Source organism: Pseudophryne corroboree, chromosome 6 (genome assembly GCF_028390025.1).
Source record: "Pseudophryne corroboree isolate aPseCor3 chromosome 6, aPseCor3.hap2, whole genome shotgun sequence".
In the NCBI taxonomy this organism is placed as follows: Eukaryota; Metazoa; Chordata; class Amphibia; order Anura; family Myobatrachidae; genus Pseudophryne; species Pseudophryne corroboree.
In genome coordinates, this window is record NC_086449.1 from 579745283 (window position 1) to 579764832 (window position 19550).

General features: G+C 46.5%; 1 protein-coding gene and 1 pseudogene across 2 annotated transcripts in view; both read right to left on the reverse strand.

Moving 5' to 3' along the window:
- RNF44 (ring finger protein 44) overlaps positions 1-19550 on the reverse strand; it is a 207119-nt gene that overhangs the window by 50761 nt on the left and 136808 nt on the right. For both annotated transcript variants that reach the window (XM_063927910.1, XM_063927911.1), the window contains exons 3-8: positions 14512-14713; positions 14094-14258; positions 12717-12884; positions 4494-4655; positions 4223-4338; positions 4026-4113 (exon numbers count right to left, since the gene is read on the reverse strand). In XM_063927910.1, coding sequence (XP_063783980.1) covers positions 4026-4113; positions 4223-4338; positions 4494-4655; positions 12717-12884; positions 14094-14258; positions 14512-14713 — 901 coding nt within the window. The remainder of the gene's footprint in view (positions 1-4025; positions 4114-4222; positions 4339-4493; positions 4656-12716; positions 12885-14093; positions 14259-14511; positions 14714-19550) is intronic.
- On the reverse strand, positions 102-202 carry LOC134938729 (U5 spliceosomal RNA; annotated as a pseudogene).

Consider the following 19550-nt stretch of genomic DNA (forward strand, 5'->3'; position numbering starts at 1 on the left):
GTTACCTACCGCCTTGCCATGCGGCTTATTGGTTCTCATTGGTTGTTGAGTATGCAACTGCCGTTGCTTTGTTTGACTGCTTAAGGGCAGCGTGAGCCAGGTATGAAAAACAAAATTACATGAAACTCACGGTTGTTCCTCTCCACAGAAATCTTTAGTAAAAAGCGAAAGATTTATTTGTTCTGAAGAGAAACCAGAGTCTATCCCTGGTCAGACTGAAAGCGATTTATTGCATTGTAAAATGCACATAGTTCTAGGACATTTATCTATTGCATTGTAAAATGCACAGAGTTCTAGTACATTTATCGACAGCAATCTGTCGTGTTTTAGAACCTTATAACGACAAATCCTGACTCTCTGTGACTGTAATCCAGAGTATACGCACCCTTGTTCCTTTGTGGGTAAAGCAAATGAAGGGTGGCGAACTAAATTGAAAACCCATCTTTATTCTTAATAAGTGAATACACCAATGTACCGCTAGTGTAAGTGTACTTTTGTTGTTGCTGGTGTAGTAGGTAAAAGTCTTTGAATTACCATATTTATAATCTTACCTAGGAATTGACATCGTTTAGACAGACTTAGATGTGATTGTTACTTAATCTGCTACCGCAGTATACCTTAGTAACGCAAGATATAGGAACTTTGTTGATACATAGTTCTTATGTGAGATGAGCTATCATTCCAACATCACTTTGGTAAATACAGGAAGCGATAAGCAACTGTAGAAATGAAATGGTTAATGGTTGCGGCGATTTGCAAACGCTAAACCTGTGATGAAGAAACCGGACTGTGTAAATACGCATTGTGAAGGTCAAATGCAATTATACAATTTTGTGTCTTCAATAAGCAAAAACTAACTGCAGAAAATTACTTGCTGATTGATATTGGAACGGAGCTGTTTGATTTTGCTCAAACAGAGGGGAATAAGTAACTCTGACTCTGTTGGCGTACTACTGCCTGGTTTATAAACCAGCAAAGACTAAATGACAACCTGCCAACCCGTTCGACAGAAGCAGTTTTGTACTCCAAGCTGTAAATAGCTGAGACATATATGAGTTGAAGTCATGAAACCTCGCAACTGTAACATGAAAAGACACACTTCCACAATTGTAAAAGAGGTCATCAACCCACTGACTTGTGACTGTAACGTCCTGTATATGGAACGCTTCAAGAATTTGCATGTGAACCTTCCAATTTTGTGCTGCCGAAGCAAGCACTCGTTACAAGGCGTGACTTTTTTTTTTTTTTTTTTTATAAAGGAATAAAACGCTGTTACAAGTAAATTGTATGCGCTAATGGCAGAATATCCTAAAGGGATAAAATGTCGTTACACATATATCAAATTTAGGAGCAAACAAGCTCTGGCCTTGTCGCGCGTTACTAACGACAATGAAAGTAACCGGCGTTAGCAGAAGCTTTACAGATATACTCTGCAGCTTCTTTTAACCGTGATCGGTATGGTTTCATACATAGATTCTAGTGACCCAAATGTATCTGTGGTTTTTATAATGTTTGACAGAAACGCATATACCAATGGCGGATCGCGTCCTTTTGGAAACGATTATTTATGGTTGTCCAAAACCCCGCACTATCTGAGTGCTGGACTAATGTACCCTTCTCACTCGTAGTTATCGGTGTGAGATTTGACATAGAATCGTGCATTAAATTATAAGACTAGTGAAATAAACACTCTGGTACCCAAAGGAAAATTGTCACTTTGGAAAGATTGTCTTTTGTTAGCGCTGGCGGAGTTATTCTGAGACTCCGATTACCGCTGTTTTAACTTGAATTGCCAATGTTAACATTTTTAGTCTGCACTAGAGCCTTATTCGCTATGTAGACAAACATCATAATAGGCAACAGACAGACACTTGCACGACTTAATACCATTATTATATGGCATATATATCTATATATATATGTTATTGCTGAACAGCATATTTATTAGGAAACTAAAGTGTTCTTTATGTGAAAAGCAGTTCACATGGGCATGAAACCCGAACCAAATTCCTACTAACACCCCTGCGCCTTCTGGTGGCTTAAAGATGTAGGGCAGGAATGTTCTAGAATTATCTTGAACTAAAAATTCCCACTAACACCCCTGCGCCTCCTTGTGGAGTAGAGGTGTACAGTCTGGAATTATAACTGGAAAAAACCAGCAATGATTAAAATGGCCGTCATGCCATGCTTTCCTAGAAAATCACAGTACAGGTTACCTGCTGCAGTTTTAATATAGGCTTAATAGCCTATTATACAGTTACTAAGCTTAATAGCCTATTATACAGTGCATTTATTCAAATAATATGAGCACTGCCTGCAGTGTATGCCAGTGTAACCAAAAATAACAGAAAACATGGTTAAACGTGCAATAGGGTATGCCACTGATAACCTATTGCCAGCCAAAGCCTCATATATATATTATATATATATATACAAAGTGTTTACACATATATATTATAGACAGTTTCGCCAGCAAAAGCTTTATTATATTTATATATATAAAACGTGCTGAAACATCCCAGTACACAGTGTACATTGTTTAAAGTGCTGCGCTGCTTGTGTATTTTGAACCCATGCAGCCTTTGCTGCTGCCATGGGTATTATTCCCCCTCCCCCCCCCTGCATCCCTTACCTGCAGCGTACGGAGATCGGGAACAGGGAGAGCGCCTGAATCTAGCGCCGGGGAGCCGTCCGGCAGCTGCTTCCTACAGCAGTACACAGTCTCCCTGTGTCTGCGGTGTCTCACTGGAAGAGCGGCCGGCGTCCTTTAGTGACGTGCGGCCGCTCTTTAGTACAGAGGAGCGTCTCGGCGGCGTGCCGGGCCATCAGAGCAGCGAGAGCGGCCGGCGTCTGAGTGACGTGCGGCCGCTCTGCTTAGTTGAGCGCCCGGAGGATGTCGGCGGCGTGTAGCGGTGCCGCATCAGAGCCGTGAGAGCGGCCGGCGTCTGAGTGACGTGCGGCCGCTCTGCTTAGTTGAGCGCCCGGAGGATGTCGGCGGCGTGTAGCGGTGCCGCATCAGAGCCGTGAGAGCGGCCGGCGTCTGAGTGACGTGCGGCCGCTCTGCTTAGTTGAGCGCCCGGAGGATGTCGGCGGCGTGTAGCGGTGCCGCATCAGAGCAGTGAGAGCGGCCGGCGTCTGAGTGACGTGCGGCCGCTCTGTTAGTTATAACACTCCCGTGCTCAGCGGCTATGGCATTCTACAGCTCACACACAGCAGGGCGGCAGCGTGAGCTGACCGCCCTGACACTCATACCTTGTGCTGCCTTCTCCTGGCTGTGACGAGCTTCTCTCTGCTCCGTTTCAGCCTCCAGCATCTCATCTTGGCTGCGTTGCAGCTGTAGATCTTTCCAGCTCTTTGTCTCCTTCTGGCTGTGACGGAGCTTCTTCCTGTAAGCTCCGTTCAGTTTGCAGGAGACAGTGGCTGCCTGTGGCTGTGAGGGTGCTCTTTGTGAGGACCGACACGCCATGCGCTTGCCTATAGCGCCTGTGGCTGTGAGGGTGCTCTTTGTGAGGACCGACACGCCATGCGCTTGCCTATAGCGCCTGTGGCTGTGAGGGTGCTCTTTGTGAGGACCGACACGCCATCCGCTGCCTTGCAGCGGCACCATCCCGGACCCATGTTTTTCAGAAACTGGGACGGGAAGTGTAAAAATTAAAAATAAAAATCTTCTGAAAAGTGGCCATTGCCACAAGCCGATGTTCATCTGTGAGCACCGAAAAAACACTGGCAAGGTACACTGAGGTACTTGGGGATATGGAGGGGGGGGAGAGTCCTGAATTTGAATATTCAGTGCCTTTGTTCGGCTACGCCCGTCCATATCCCAAGAGTACTCCAGTGACCCCTAGTGGATGATAAAGAAATTAATTCTGCTGAGAAACAGACATCCACGCGAGTGATGCCACGGGCAAACGCCCCCAGAAATGAACACAGTATTCTAGATGAGGCTGTACCAATGACCTATACAGCGACCTAGATTATAAAAAAGTGACAAGCTATTTCATTTGTGTATAGGGGGGCAAACTAACCTCATAGTTTTCCATTTCCACATCATCCACATCCAAATCCAGACTGATTGCTGGGCCAACAGAGGTTGGAGATACAGGAAGCATGGAGCTGAAAGGAGAATAAAAAGCTTAGGGAGTGATCTCAAACAGAAAATGTTAGGATGTTAAGTCATGAGAAGATCACAGTTGCTTGACGTTTTTCTAGTCAAGATACTCACAGGAAGTAGGGGAGAAAGCTGGGGTAATACGATGGAGACAGGGCAGGAGGTGGCAGTGGTTGCTGCAGGCGATACCGTTGGGTATTAAGTCGCCGTGGCATCAGATGAGCATATGGCTGCAACATTGATAAATAATAAGGTACGTTTGTAACATATACAAAAGGTAATTACTTCAATTATTTGATGAAGCAGTACAAAAAAAAATATACATAAATTAAAAAAAAAAAAAAAAAGCAACATGCATCCTTAAATATGAATGGAGTGCACTTACCACTGGAAAGGATAACTCCTGATGCAGTGCATCATGGGAAAGGTAATGCATGGGCACTGAATGGGGCAATGCAGGCACAGGGTGAGAGTGGTGGAATGGGAAGCTGCCCATGTGATGTTGGTCCCCTCGAAGATCCAAGTCATTATCTATCCTCTGCAGCGGCTGAAAGGAAAAAGAAAAGGAGGAGATTTATGATAGAGATTTAACAATGGTAAGTCTTTTTGCGAGGTACATTGGTTTCCACAGGGAAAACATCGGGGGGTGTAGAGATAGATCTTGATCCAGGCACCAACAGGCTAAAGCTTTAGACTGTCCCAGGATGCATTGGGGCCTCCTCTATAACCCCGCCTCCAGGTACTGTGAGCTGAGTTTCGTGAACCAGTCCAATGCAAGAGCAGGTAAAAGAGAAGGCAGATGTTAATCACATGGAACCACATTCTCACGACAGGAGAAGGGACTAGCGGCTAATGCCATACAATCCCATAGAAGCTAGGTGCTTCAAGGTGGGTGCCCTGTGGAACCAATGTACCTCGCAGAAAAAGATTTAACAATGGTAAGTCTACCATAAAGCTCCTTTTCTGCAGTGGGGTACATTGGTTTCCACAGGGAAAACATCGGGGATGCCCTAAAGCAGTTCCTCATGGGAACTCATGGGTTCGCATATCCGCTACGTGCTGTAGCGGGTATGAGAACCCGGCATCCAAAGGAAGCATCCTGGGAGGCGGATGTATCAAAGGCATAGAACCTAATGAACGTGTTCACTGAGGACCATGTAGCCGTCTTGCACAATTGTTCAGCGGACACACCTCAGCGTGCCGCCCAAGAAGGTCCAACAGACCGAGTAGAATGGGCTTTAATAGCAGCAGGAGTACGAAGATCAGCCTGTGCATATGCTTGTGCAATCACCATTCTAATCCATCTGGCCAATGTTTGCTTGTTCGCAGGCCAACCACATTTGTGAAAACCAAAAAGTACAAAAAGGGTATCTGACCTCCTAATAGAGGAAGTCCTCTCCACGTAAATACGGAGAGCCCATACTACATCCAAAGACCGCTCTTTGGAGGACAAACCAGAAGAAAGAAAAGCCAGAGCCACAATCTCTTGGTTAAGATAGAAAGATGACACCACCTTAGGTAGATAACCAGGACGAGTTCTAAGAACTGCCCGGTCACGGTGAAAAATCAGAAACGGTGGACGCCAGGACAAAGCGCATAAATCCAACACCCTCCTGGCAGAAGCAATAGCCAGTAGGAACAGGACCTTGACCGTAAGCATTTAAGGTCCACTGACTCAAGAGGTTCAAATGGAGACTCTTGCAGGGCATTCAGGACAACAGACAGATCCCATGGAGCCACAGGAGGGACACAGGGAGGCTGAATCCGTAAAACGCCTTGAGTTAAAGTATGAACATCAGGAATAGACGCAATTTTTCTCCGAAACCACACCGACAAGGCAGAGATATGAACCTTGAGGGAGGCCAGACAAAGGTCTAAATCCAGGCCTTCTTGTAGAAAAGCCAGAAGAACTGAATTTGCATGCATCGTAATTCTTAGCAGCACACCAGGTGAAGTAAGAATTCCAGGCCCTGTAATAAATCCGCGCAGATGCCGGTTTGCAGGCCTTCAGCATAGTTTAGATAACCGCCTCAGAAAATTCTTTGGCCCTCAGGAGTGAAGCTTCAAGAGCCACACTGTCAAAGCCAGTCTGGCCAGGTCCAGGTAGACACAAGGGCCCTGAACGAGGAGGTCTGGGCGTTAAAGAAGTAGAAGAGGACGCTCTATCGATAGACCCTGTAGGTCTGAGAACCAATGCCGTCTTGGCCACGCTGGAGTGACTAGAAGTAGTATTCCTCCTTGTGTGAACTTCAGCAGTACCCTGGGTAGAAGGGACACTGGAGGGAACACGTATGGCAGCCGAAAGTTACATGGAATTGCCAGTACATCCACGAACGCTGCTTGAGAATCCCTTGGTTCTTGATCCGAAGACCGGAACTTTGTGACTGTGTCGAGACGCCATCAAGTCTACATCTGGTAGGCCCCACTTGTCCACTAGGACAGTGGTTCCCAAACTGGGTGCCTCGGGACACCAGGAGGGGTGCTATGGCTTGGTGATCCAGGAAAATTTAAATTATTTATGGTCAATGTAATAGGCAAAACCAGTGCTGGTGGCTTACAATCATAAAATATGTGGATAAACAGGAGCAAATCTTGTCCTTCACCATATCACTTAGCCTAAGGATGACATATAAGCACAGTTTATTTAATTTATTATATTTTTCTAAAGCTCTCAATAAGAAACCTTTCGCCTAGGGGAGCAGTGAAATAAAAAATTGATACACTGGGGCGCCGTGATTCAAAAAAGTTGGGGAACCACTGCACTAGGAGTTGAAAGACTTCCTGATGACTCCACTCTCCGGCGTGCACGTCCTGACGACTGAGGAAATCCGCTTCCCAGTTGAGGACTCCTGGAATGAACACTGCCGATATTGCTGGCAGATGGCGTTCCGCCCAACAAAGGATTTGACACTTCCATAAGAATAATTTATTGTTAGATCAGAATAATTTATTGTCACTGTTCATAATCATGTACAGCAAAATTACATACAGTTTCATGTCATATACACAATAAAATACATCACATAAGTTTAGCAAGGTTGAGAATTCAAACCAACAATAATTTGCTAAATATATGCTAGGCAAAGGAGAGTTAAAAGGCCGTTGCCTCAATCTTGCCAATAGACCAGCTCGCTTACCCCTCTTATGCTTCCTCAGCCTGCGGGGGTGCCGACTCAAGGATAGGTGATGCTGCCAGCTCTGCCTTTCCCAAAGCCTGGACCCACCACGGCTCTGATGATTTTTTTCCCTGCCAACTGTGGTGGTGGTATTTCTTCCCTGTAGTGCCCCCAGCAACCTCAGGTGGAGCATCCACTGAAGCTCCCCTCAGCATCTCCTCAGCTCCCCCTTGCTCTCCGGGATAAAGATTCTCCCCCCTTATGCCCTCCCCTGCAGGAGCCCCAGGTGCATCAACTTCCACACCATAGGGCCCCGCACCAGACACCGAGGACGGAGACATCAAAACCGCTGCCCTCCTGACCCCAACAGCATCGTCCGGAGGCACAGCAGCAGGAGCCGGGGGCGCAGCCGAAGCAGGAGACGACGGAAGCCGGAGACGCGTTGCCCAGGCAACCCCAGCAGCGCTAACCGAGGACGCCATCCGGGGCACAGCAAGAGCCGGAGACGCGGCGCTGATCATCCCGCCAGCAGCCTCCACGGGGACGCCAGCGCCAGAAGGTCCCAATGTGAGTGCCGGATTCCTCCCGCGGCCACTGGATCAGCAACCAGCGGAGACGCCAGCAACAGCAAAGGCAGGTAAAGCACTGCAGCCGCTGCATGTCGTCATGCCTAGTAGACAGCATACAACTTAGTGCTTATGCCATCATTGCCATGCGGCTTCGAGTGCTGCCTTGATGGTTTATGTACGCCACCATTGTGGCGTTGTCTGACCGTACTTGAACAGGTCTGTTCTGTAGCAGAAGCAGGGCGAGAGACAAAGCATTGAACACTGCCCACAATTCCAGAATGTTTATCGGGAGTGATTCCTCCATGGTCCACCGAACCTGGAAAGAGTGTTGCTCCAATACCGCGCCCCAACCCCTCAGACTGGAGTCCGTAGTAAGTAGGACCCAGTTTGGGATCCAGAAGGGATGGCTCCTGCTCAACTGCTGGTCCTGTAGCCACTAGCACAGTGACAGACAGACCTCCGGAGTCAAGGAGATCATTTGAGACCTGATCTGATGAGGCAGGCCGTCCCAACTGGAAAGGATTAACCTCTGCAGAGGGCAAGAATGAAACGGAGCGTACTCTACCATGTCGAACGCCGACACCATGAGGTCTAGTACTTGCATCGCCGAGTGTATTGACACTCTTAGGCGAGATAGGAAGTATCTGATCCTGTCCTGAAGTTTCAGGACCTTCTCTGTAGATAGAAACAGCCGTTGACCGTGTGTGTCCAGTAGTGCCCCCAGGTGCACCATGCTCTGCGCAGGGTCCTGCGAGTACTACTGCCAGTTGATGAGCCATCCGTGGGCTTATAGGAAGTCTATAGTCAGGTGTAGATGACTGATCAGGACATCGTGGGAGTTTGCCAGAATCAGCAAGTCGTCCAGATACAGCAGGATACAGACTCCCTGACGACGGAGATGGGCCGTCATCACGGCCATAACATTGGTGAAGATCCAAGGAGCCGTGGCCAGTCCAAACGGCAGAGCCTGGAATTGATAGTGAAGGTTGCTAATAGCAAACTGCAGATATTGCTGATGCGATATGGCAACAGGTATATGCAGGTAAGCATCTTATATGTCCAGGGATACCATGTAATCTCCGGGCTTCATGGCCAGTACAATTGAGCGCAGTGTTTCCATACGGAACTTGTACACTCTAACAAACAGTCCAGGTCCACCTTCCACGACCCCAACCAAAGACTACGGCGAGCCAGGGTGGATGTAGTCGATGCCCTGGCTGCTAGCACACCTGCCTAAGAGGGCGCCTCCTGAATGTAATAGGCGGCGGTGGTAATGTGAGACAGATACTGTCTAGCAAAGTCCGATATATCCTGAGGCAGCTCCTCCTCGAACGCATGAACCCATGCTTCAATTCCTTTTGCAGCCCAGGAGCTATAGTGGGTCTATGTACAGCACCTGTAAGGGAGTAAATCGACTTCAAGCAACCATTCACACGATTTAATGGCGGGTCCCGCCTGGGGGACCCTCTTACGTCCTCCCTTCTGTAGCAGCCACGCTAACCATGAGAGCATCTGCGACCGTGTGCCTAGAGCCAGAGTGTCTCCGCCACAAGTACCTGGGAACAGAGCCAGCGGGAGTATGCGACGCCACTTGGGAGGTGACTGAGACGCAGCACAGAATGTCATCCTGACATGTAAGTGCTGTGTCCCTTGAAGTCTTCTAAAAGCTTTTTCAGGGTTGCCCAGTGTAGTCCTCCTGTTAAGTGACCTGTTTCTGCAGGCACAAACTCGAAACTGGGCTCACAGTGCCTGGAAGCGGGGTTATAGAGGAGGCCTTAATGCATCCTGGGACAGTCTAAAGCTTTAGCCTGTTGGTGCCTGGATCAAGATCCATCTCTACAAACCCCCAACGTTTTCACTGTGGAAACCAATGTACCCCGCTTCAGAAATAATAATACAAGACACACTGTGATACAGATAGCTAGTATAAAGGGATTCTAATAAGACAAACACGTGTGTGTGTTGTTTTTTTTTGTGTGTGTGTGTGTGTGTGTGTGTGTGTGCGCGAGCGAGCGAAGGGGGTGAGTAAAGAGAAACAGCACTCATTTTCCTAGTTAAAAGTTCTCATATTGCTGATCTATTCCTTGCCGCTACATAGGCTGTGCATGGATGATGCCGCCCCACTAGCCACTTTTGTCACTGCAACAAGGCTGGACCACTAGGTCAGGTGCAGCACTTAAATTTCTTTGACACACTAAGATTGTTCTACTTATGGTACGCTCGAGAGCAAGGCTGTTACCTATTTGTCTATATGTTAAAACCCCGTCTTGTCTTATTACCATGGACAAGGAGAAAACATACCACCATAAGATGCACATCTTTTACAAAGTCATGAATACAGGGCTTAGACCAGTGGTTTCCAAACTTTTTTGAATCACGGTGCCCTAGAATATCAGAATTTTTTTTCACGGCACCCCTAGGCCAAAATTTTTTTATTGAGAAGTTTAGAAAGAAATATTACATTAAAGTTTATTGTGTTTATATGTCATTATTAGGGTCAGTTGTGTGGTGAGGGACAAGATTTGCTTCTGTTTGGCCACATATTTTATGACTGGCAGCCACCAGCACTGGTTTTGCCTATTATATTGACCATGAATAATTTGAACTGGTCCTGGACCACCAACCCAGGGCACCCCTGCAAGTGTCCCGAGGCACCCCAGGGAGCCACGGCACACTGTTTGGGAACCTCTGGCTTAGACACTTATTTACGGATGGCACTCCCCAGCAGTGATGGTTCTTGTTGGGTTCATGACACTGAAGTTAATTAGCGATGGAACCACCAAAGGTTAACCCACCCATGTCCATCCCTACCAGCACATAAATTGCTAAAAACCATAGTTTCTAAACACTACAATACACTGTACTTCTATGAAGTGAATGATTAGTAGTGCTATCCAATTAATGCAAATATGTCACATCACTCCATTAGGTAAATTGATCTGAAGCAAAATTAAACCAAGTTTCAAACACTTTTTTAAAAAAAATACAATGGGGGGGAAAAAAAAAAAAGTTCTTTCAGTAACACAGGAACAATACGCTACTAATGCATTTATAAAGTATGCCACCAGAGGTTACGTCAAAAATTACACTAGGAAGGTGTAATTTCTTATAATACACAGGTGTGAAAGCATCAACATCATGTAACAATTATTTAAATATTTCTTAGTAGTCTATTCAGATGCAGCCTGTGTGGCTCATGAAAGACAAACGGTGTACAAAATAACAACAGTATATGGGTTATGGACCTGGTTAGGCAGTGCAAGAGGGCACCCCTTTGCAAGGAACAATAATCACAAATGTATTGTGGTCATTTTGGAGCAATCTGTAGTCTTACTATATGTAGGTCAATCGGCCAATTAATAAAAGAATGTTTAAATAAAAACAGTCTGTCAGACAGCTCTCCTGGTTTCCCTTCCCTTTATATAATTTTATTGGGTTTTAGCAGGGGAGTAGCCAGAACTTTGTGGGACCAATAGCAACATTTTGAAGGGGCCCCCGCCCCAATGCTTCTAGACAGACACACCTCTGCAGCAGTTGATAATTTTATGCCGGCCGTATAACAGTGCCCTAAGTTCATTTTCTGAACCACAGTAGAACCTTATTTAATGTTATGCCCCATAGTAGTGCCCTAGTTTCTTTTATGAATTGCATTAGTGCTTAAGTTCACCCTATGTCACATTACAGAGCTGCCAAGACTGAGGAGGCATTTGATATGCCGGCTGTCGGGATCCCGGCACTCAGCATACAGACGCCTGAATCCCAACAGCCGGCATACTGATAACTATTCTCTCTCTCTTGGGGTGTCCACGACACCCCTGGAGGGAGAATAAATAGCGTGTTACGTCACCATGCCCGCAAAGGGCTCTTTTACGCTCACCCCGCTGCCTGCATGCTGGTGGCCGGGATCCCAATTCACATTATGATATATAGTGCTCCCCATTCATTTTGTGCACATTGCAGTGCCCCGGTTCATATTATATAACATTATAATGCCCTCCAGTACATTTTATACCACACTACAATGAGCAGGTACAGGGGCAGACCTAGATATATTGCAGGCCCCAAGGAAAAGTCTGAAAGGACCCCTGCATACCACCAAATGGCAAAACATTTATATAACACATGTAACTGTGACAGGGAAGATGGGCCCCTCTCAGCTCTGGGCCCCATAACAGCTGCACTCCCTGCACAGATGGTAGCTACGCCCTTGGGTTTTAGCAAACTCCATACGGGAGCAGCAGTCCATCAAAATGTCGAGTGTTTTTTAAATAAGGAAACAAACTCCCTCTCAATTGTAAATAAACCTATTGCTTCTGAAGTCCTACATTTTACAATGCACCAACAACAGTTGACCCATTATGATGGAGCTGTGCATTAAGGTATGGCAGTCTGGCATAAGTAAAGAGGACATGAATTTGCCCCAGAAGAATTACAGCAACAAATTCAGTTTGCACAAAAAGCATAAATCTACAGCACATATTGCATTATAATCAACATTGATGATTTAATATACTGTATTTTTCCAATATCAGAGTTAAACTTTCCATAGTATGTCACTTGGTACAGTGTACAAAGATTCACCTCATGTAGCATGAATGTGGTCATGAGTTATTTTTACTAACAATTTTGTAATTCCTTTAAAAAAAAAAAAACACACACAAGTGCCATCACTGCAATCAAACAGCAACCTTTCAGTTCCAAAGGGCATTAAGACATTTAAGTAAGCACTGCAAAAGAGCCACTTAACAAATTCATCAACTCTGTTTTGGCAGGACACCCATTTCTGGCAGGGGCACTGGACATGTTGTGATTAGGGTGTTTGATATGTAGGAAGAAGTGTTGACAGATCTCTTAAACCTCAGCAGTCCATAAAAGATAAAGTAGGTAATGTAAGCAGTCCTTCTGGAATTGTAGAACACTTACCATTCTCTGTGGTTGCACTGTAACAAATGGGGTAAGAGAGGCCATATGATGTGGCTGGTGTGGGGGAAGCGGTGGGTGAGGGTGCAAGATGTAATGCTCGCTGGAAAGTAGAGGAGGAAATGGCTGGTATGAGACGGGAAGCTGCTGCACTGTGCACCCAGGTATGAGCTTTAAGAGAGAGAAAAAGAAGTTTATTTACCCCTTCCAAGAATACAATTTTCTTAATCTTTAATAGCAAAGATATAGACACTTATTATTCATCAAATATATTGGATTACACAATAATTCTTACACAAAGGGTGGAATTCAATTGTTATCACCCCCTGATCTCACGTCTAAAGTGACAGGAGAGTGCAGGGGCGATATTCAATTGATGTCCCCTATAGCGCCACACAAATAATATATGAACGACAAACACAGCTTCATTTTTATAATGCAATTTAATAAATGTTAGCTGGAATGTACTGTCGCCCAACTATAAATCTGTCATACATTTTAACTACCACCTTGCAGGGTTAAATGGAAAACAGCACAATAGTGTAATATTTGCTCAATAAGGGGATTCCCTCTCAGGGGTATATTCAATTGAAGTCGAAAGCTGCCGACTGTCGAAAAGACGTCAGTTTTCGACTTCTTTAGGTCGGAAGGGCTTCCGACCTATTCAATATAACCCCAAATTTTTCGACAAGTCGAGGAATTCGACTTGTCGAAAAGAACGTGGATCGGCGGAATAGGTGCCGATCCACGTGCTTGTGTCGAAAACGGGGCCAAAACCGACAGATTTTGGCCCCCTTTTCGACCATCTCAATTCGACTTTAAAAAAAGTCGAAGTGAGATGGGGAGAGCCGAGCTGGGGGATGTCACAGCCGCCGCTCACATCAGCGTCCACCCGGCTCCTGCAAGAGAGACATCGCTTGCTGGAGCCAGGTGGACGCTGCCGCGAGCGGCGGCTGTGATGCGGGGACAGAGAGGAGGGACGGGGAGAGGCAAAGAGACTGGGGGGGGGGGGGGGGGGAGGGGGGGCAGAGAGCCGTGGGCAGATGGGGGAGAGCAGCACTACAGCTGCTGTAGCGCGGCTCTCCCCTGTCTCCCCTCCCGCATCTCAATTCGACTTTTTTAAAAGTCGAATTGAGATGTCATTGAATAGCCCAGGTCGGATCCATTGCGACAAATTAATGTCAGAATGGATCAGACTTTAATTGAATATACCCCTATGACTACTATATAATAGAAATGTCACAGGTTTATCTAGTTTACATGGCCACAATGTCTTCAGAAGCAGCTTTAGAACACAATTAAGGGGAAGTTCTACAAATAAATCAAGTGCCCCACAAACTGAAGTTTAAAAGCAAGTCAACATTTTCCAATGGCACTTACCGGAGGAGGCAGGCAGCAGAGAGGGTAGTGCTGGCCACTGAACATGACCGAGCATGCTGGCAGCTGCTGGGTACTGCACCCTGGGATGTGCTGCCCAGTGTGCAAAGGGAAGCCTTGTGTTACAGTTGTAACAGTATATGAAAGAGGGACAGGTCCCTGGTGCACCTGGTAAATGAAACACACAATACTTTTTATTACAGTAGCCAAATGTGCACGGAGAATGCTACAGCCCGCACAGCAAGAAAACACGAACAGTTCCTACTCATCTGTTTAACTTTCCTCTGGAATCACATCTAAAAGAGGTGTCTACACAGTGCTAACATAACAGTCTTTGAACATGCATAACATAAGCAATTTAACACTGGAGTAAGTGTAACACAGCAAGTTATAGTTGGACCAAAACCATTTAATAGGTTACCTGTTCATGAAGGTCAACCATGAATGAGGTTTGCTGAGTGGAGTGTGCAGCGGGATGGAGCATTCGTGGTGGAGTGCTGGTGAGGGCAAAAACTCTATGTTCATCTACAGGAAAGAAAGCAGCCCGGAAGGAACTATCATCCTGACTTAGGAGGGTCTGTTGGGGTCTTTCCCTCCTGCCCCACTGACGCCTTGCTGGAGGACTAAAGAGGGTAAAACAAACAAAATGTACAGAATTGGTTGGAAAGACATACACAGGGGTATTAAGACTAAGTAATACATGTAAAACACTTGAAAGAAGACAAATAAGTGGTTTAACCAAAATGTTTTCAAGGAACCTCAAGCACTTTTTGGCCAGCAAAATTATTAACTGGGCTATAAGAAAGAAGGTAAACTTCACTGGGCATTGCTCGCTGTAATGCTCTATATTAGTATCTCATGAAATACATGGTTTGTCCAGCCCCATATACCCAGTTCTGGTAATAGGGCAGAATTCAACTGTTCTTTATGGGCGTCTTCACTACATAATGGGCATCTATCAGACCTATTCAACTATTACAGCCGTGGCAGTAACATTTCAGCCGTACACTCCTCAGAGGTGGCAAGCTGAAATGTGCTAAAAGTTGGCTGTTTGCGCACTTAAACAGCACTTTTTAGCGCTCAAAATAAACGGCGCCCAAAACAATCGTTTATCGCACCTTAAAAAAATATATATATATTCTGCCCTATTAAGTTAAACAGAAACACACAAAAGGAGCCAATCCAATTGTTTCACCCTGCGGCTGCAGATGGGACCGAACTGAGCAATCCAATTGTTGCTCTCCTCAGGTAAGAATAGCCGCAGGAGAAGGGGGATGACACTTTGAAGCTTGCATCCCGAGGTGTGAGCTGAATTATGCAATAAATCGACAACTAAATTGCTCCAAACGCTGCCCATTATGTCTGGGCACCCATAGAACAATTGCATTCCACCCGTAGTTACCCCATTATCAGCAGAACTTGAGTTTTGTCTAGGTTTTCTCTCATGTTGCTCAGTGTATGAATGTATATCATAACATCAGCTCAGGGGCAGGGCCGAAACTAGGAGTTTTGGCACCCGGGGCGAGCCATTAACTTAGCGCGCCCCCTCGCATTCATATATATATATCTCAACTTCATAAGGGCAAAGGGGATAGCTCGGCATTTTCATGCTTTTTATTTTCATTTTTAATTTATTTGGGCTGCGGATGAAGGAGAAATAAAATAATAACCCATATATTAATACATACATAAAATCACACACCAATACAAAATAAGATTTTACTTACCGATAAATCTATTTCTCGGAGTCCGTAGTGGATGCTGGGGTTCCTGAAAGGACCATGGGGAATAGCGGCTCCGCAGGAGACAGGGCACAAAAAGTAAAGCTTTTCCGATCAGGTGGTGTGCACTGGCTCCTCCCCCTATGACCCTCCTCCAGACTCCAGTTAGGTACTGTGCCCGGACGAGCGTACACAATAAGGGAGGATTTTGAATCCCGGGTAAGACTCATACCAGCCACACCAATCACACCGTACAACTTGTGATCTAAACCCAGTTAACAGTATGATAACAGCGGAGCCTCTGAAAGATGGCTTCCTTCAACAATAACCCGAATTAGTTAACAATAACTATGTACAACTTATGCAGATAATCCGCACTTGGGATGGGCGCCCAGCATCCACTACGGACTCCGAGAAATAGATTTATCGGTAAGTAAAATCTTATTTTCTCTATCGTCCTAGTGGATGCTGGGGTTCCTGAAAGGACCATGGGGATTATACCAAAGCTCCCAAACGGGCGGGAGAGTGCGGATGACTCTGCAGCACCGAATGAGAGAACTCCAGGTCCTCCTTAGCCAGAGTATCAAATTTGTAAAATTTTACAAACGTGTTCTCCCCTGACCACGTAGCTGCTCGGCAAAGTTGTAATGCCGAGACCCCTCGGGCAGCCGCCCAAGATGAGCCCACCTTCCTTGTGGAGTGGGCCTTTACAGATTTAGGCTGTGGCAAGCCTGCCACAGAATGTGCAAGTTGGATTGTGCTACAGATCCAACGAGCAATCGTCTGCTTAGACGCAGGAGCACCCATCTTGTTGGGTGCATACAATATAAACAACGAGTCAGATTTTCTGACTCCAGCTGTCCTTGCAATATATATTTTTAATGCTCTGACAACGTCCAGTAACTTGGAGTCCTCCAAGTCACTTGTAGCCGCAGGCACTACAATAGGCTGGTTCAGATGAAATGCTGACACCACCTTAGGGAGAAAATGCGGACGAGTCCGCAGTTCTGCCCTGTCCGAATGGAAAATCAGATATGGGCTTTTGTAAGATAAAGCTGCCAATTCTGACACTCTCCTGGCAGAAGCCAGGGCTAGAAGCATGGTCACTTTCCATGTGAGATATTTCAAATCCACCTTTTTTAGTGGTTCAAACCAATGAGATTTTAGGAAGTCCAAAACCACATTTAGATCCCACGGTGCCACTGGAGGCACCACAGGAGGCTGTATATGCAGCACTCCCTTAACAAAGGTCTGGACTTCAGGGACTGAAGCCAATTCTTTTTGAAAGAAAATCGACAGGGCCGAAATTTGAACCTTAATAGATCCCAATTTGAGACCCATTGACAATCCTGATTGCAGGAAATGTAGGAATCGACCCAGTTGAAATTCCTCCGTCGGAGCACTCCGATCTTCGCACCACGCAACATATTTTCGCCAAATTCGGTGATAATGTTGCACGGTTACTTCCTTCCTTGCTTTAATCAAAGTAGGAATGACTTCTTCCGGCATGCCTCTTTCCTTTAGGATCCGGCGTTCAACCGCCATGCCGTCAAACGCAGCCGCGGTAAGTCTTGAAACAGACAGGGACCCTGCTGAAGCAAGTCCCTCCTTAGAGGTAGAGGCCACGGATCTTCCGTGATCATCTCTTGAAGTTCCGGGTACCAAGTCCTCCTTGGCCAATCCGGAACCACTAGTATCGTTCTTACGCCTCTTTGCCGTATAATTCTCAATACTTTTGGTATGAGAGGCAGAGGAGGAAACACATACACCGACTGGTACACCCAAGGCGTTACCAGCGCGTCCACAGCTATTGCCTGCGGATCTCTTGACCTGGCGCAATACCTGTCCAGTTTTTTGTTGAGGCGAGACGCCATCATGTCCACCATTGGTCTTTCCCAACGGGTTACCAGCATGTGGAAGACTTCTGGATGAAGTCCCCACTCTCCCGGGTGAAGATCGTGTCTGCTGAGGAAGTCTGCTTCCCAGTTGTCCACTCCCGGGATGAACACTGCTGACAGTGCTATCACATGATTCTCTGCCCAGCGAAGAATCCTTGCAGCTTCTGCCATTGCCCTCCTGCTTCTTGTGCCGCCCTGTCTGTTCACATGGGCGACTGCCGTGATGTTGTCCGACTGGATCAATACCGGTTTTCCCTGAAGCAGAGGTTCTGCCTGGTTTAGAGCATTGTATATTGCTCTTAGTTCCAGAATGTTTATGTGAAGAGACGTTTCCAGGCTCGTCCATACTCCCTGGAAGTTTCTTCCTTGTGTGACTGCTCCCCAGCCTCTCAGGCTGGCGTCCGTGGTCACCAGGATCCAATCCTGTATGCCGAATCTGCGGCCCTCCAATAGATGAGCACTCTGCAACCACCACAGAAGAGACACCCTTGTCCTTGGAGACAGGGTTATCCGTAGGTGCATCTGAAGATGCGACCCTGACCATTTGTCCAACAGATCCCTTTGGAAAATTCTTGCGTGGAATCTGCCGAATGGAATCGCTTCGTAAGAAGCCACCATTTTTCCCAGGACTCTTGTGCATTGATGTACAGACACCTTTCCTGGTTTTAGGAGGTTCCTGACAAGCTCGGATAACTCCTTGGCTTTTTCCTCCGGGAGAAAAACCTTTTTCTGAACCGTGTCCAGAATCATCCCTAGGAACAGCAGACGAGTTGTCGGCATTAACTGGGATTTTGGAATATTCAGAATCCACCCGTGCTGTTTTAGCACTTCTTGAGACAGTGCTAATCCCATCTCTAGCTGTTCTCTGGACCTCGCCCTTATTAGGAGATCGTCCAAGTATGGGATAATTAATACGCCTTTTCTTCGAAGAAGAATCATCATCTCGGCCATTACCTTTGTAAAGATCCGAGGTGCCGTGGACAATCCGAACGGCAGCGTCTGAAACTGATAGTGACAGTTTTGTACAACGAACCTGAGGTACCCCTGGTGTGAGGGGTAAATTGGAACGTGGAGATACGCATCCTTGATGTCCAAGGATACCATAAAGTCCCCCTCTTCCAGGTTCGCCATCACTGCTCTGAGTGACTCCATTTTGAACTTGAACTTCTTTATGTACAGGTTCAAGGACTTCAGATTTAGAATAGGCCTTACCGAGCCATCCGGCTTCGGTACCACAAAAAGAGTGGAATAATACCCCTTCCCTTGTTGCAGAAGAGGTACCTTGACTATCACCTGCTGAGAGTACAGCTTGTGAATGGCTTCCAACACCGTCTCCCTTTCGGAGGGGGACGTTGGTAAAGCAGACCTCAGGAAACGGCGAGGTGGATCTGTCTCTAATTCCAACCTGTATCCCTGAGATATTATCTGCAGGATCCAGGGATCTACTTGCGAGTGAGCCCACTGCGCGCTGTAATTTTTGAGACGACCGCCCACCGTCCCCGAGTCCGCTTGAGAAGCCCCAGCGTCATGCTGAGGCTTTTGTAGAAGCCGGGGAGGGCTTCTGATCCTGGGAAGGAGCTGCGTGTTGCTGTCTCTTCCCTCGACCTTTGCCTCGTGGCAAATATGAATAGCCCTTTGCTCTCTTATTTTTAAAGGAACGAAAGGGCTGCGGTTGAAAAGTCGGTGCCTTTTTCTGTTGGGGAGTGACTTGAGGTAGAAAGGTGGATTTCCCGGCTGTAGCCGTGGCCACCAAATCTGATAGACCGACTCCAAATAACTCCTCCCCCTTATACGGCAAAACTTCCATATGCCGTTTTGAATCCGCATCGCCTGTCCACTGT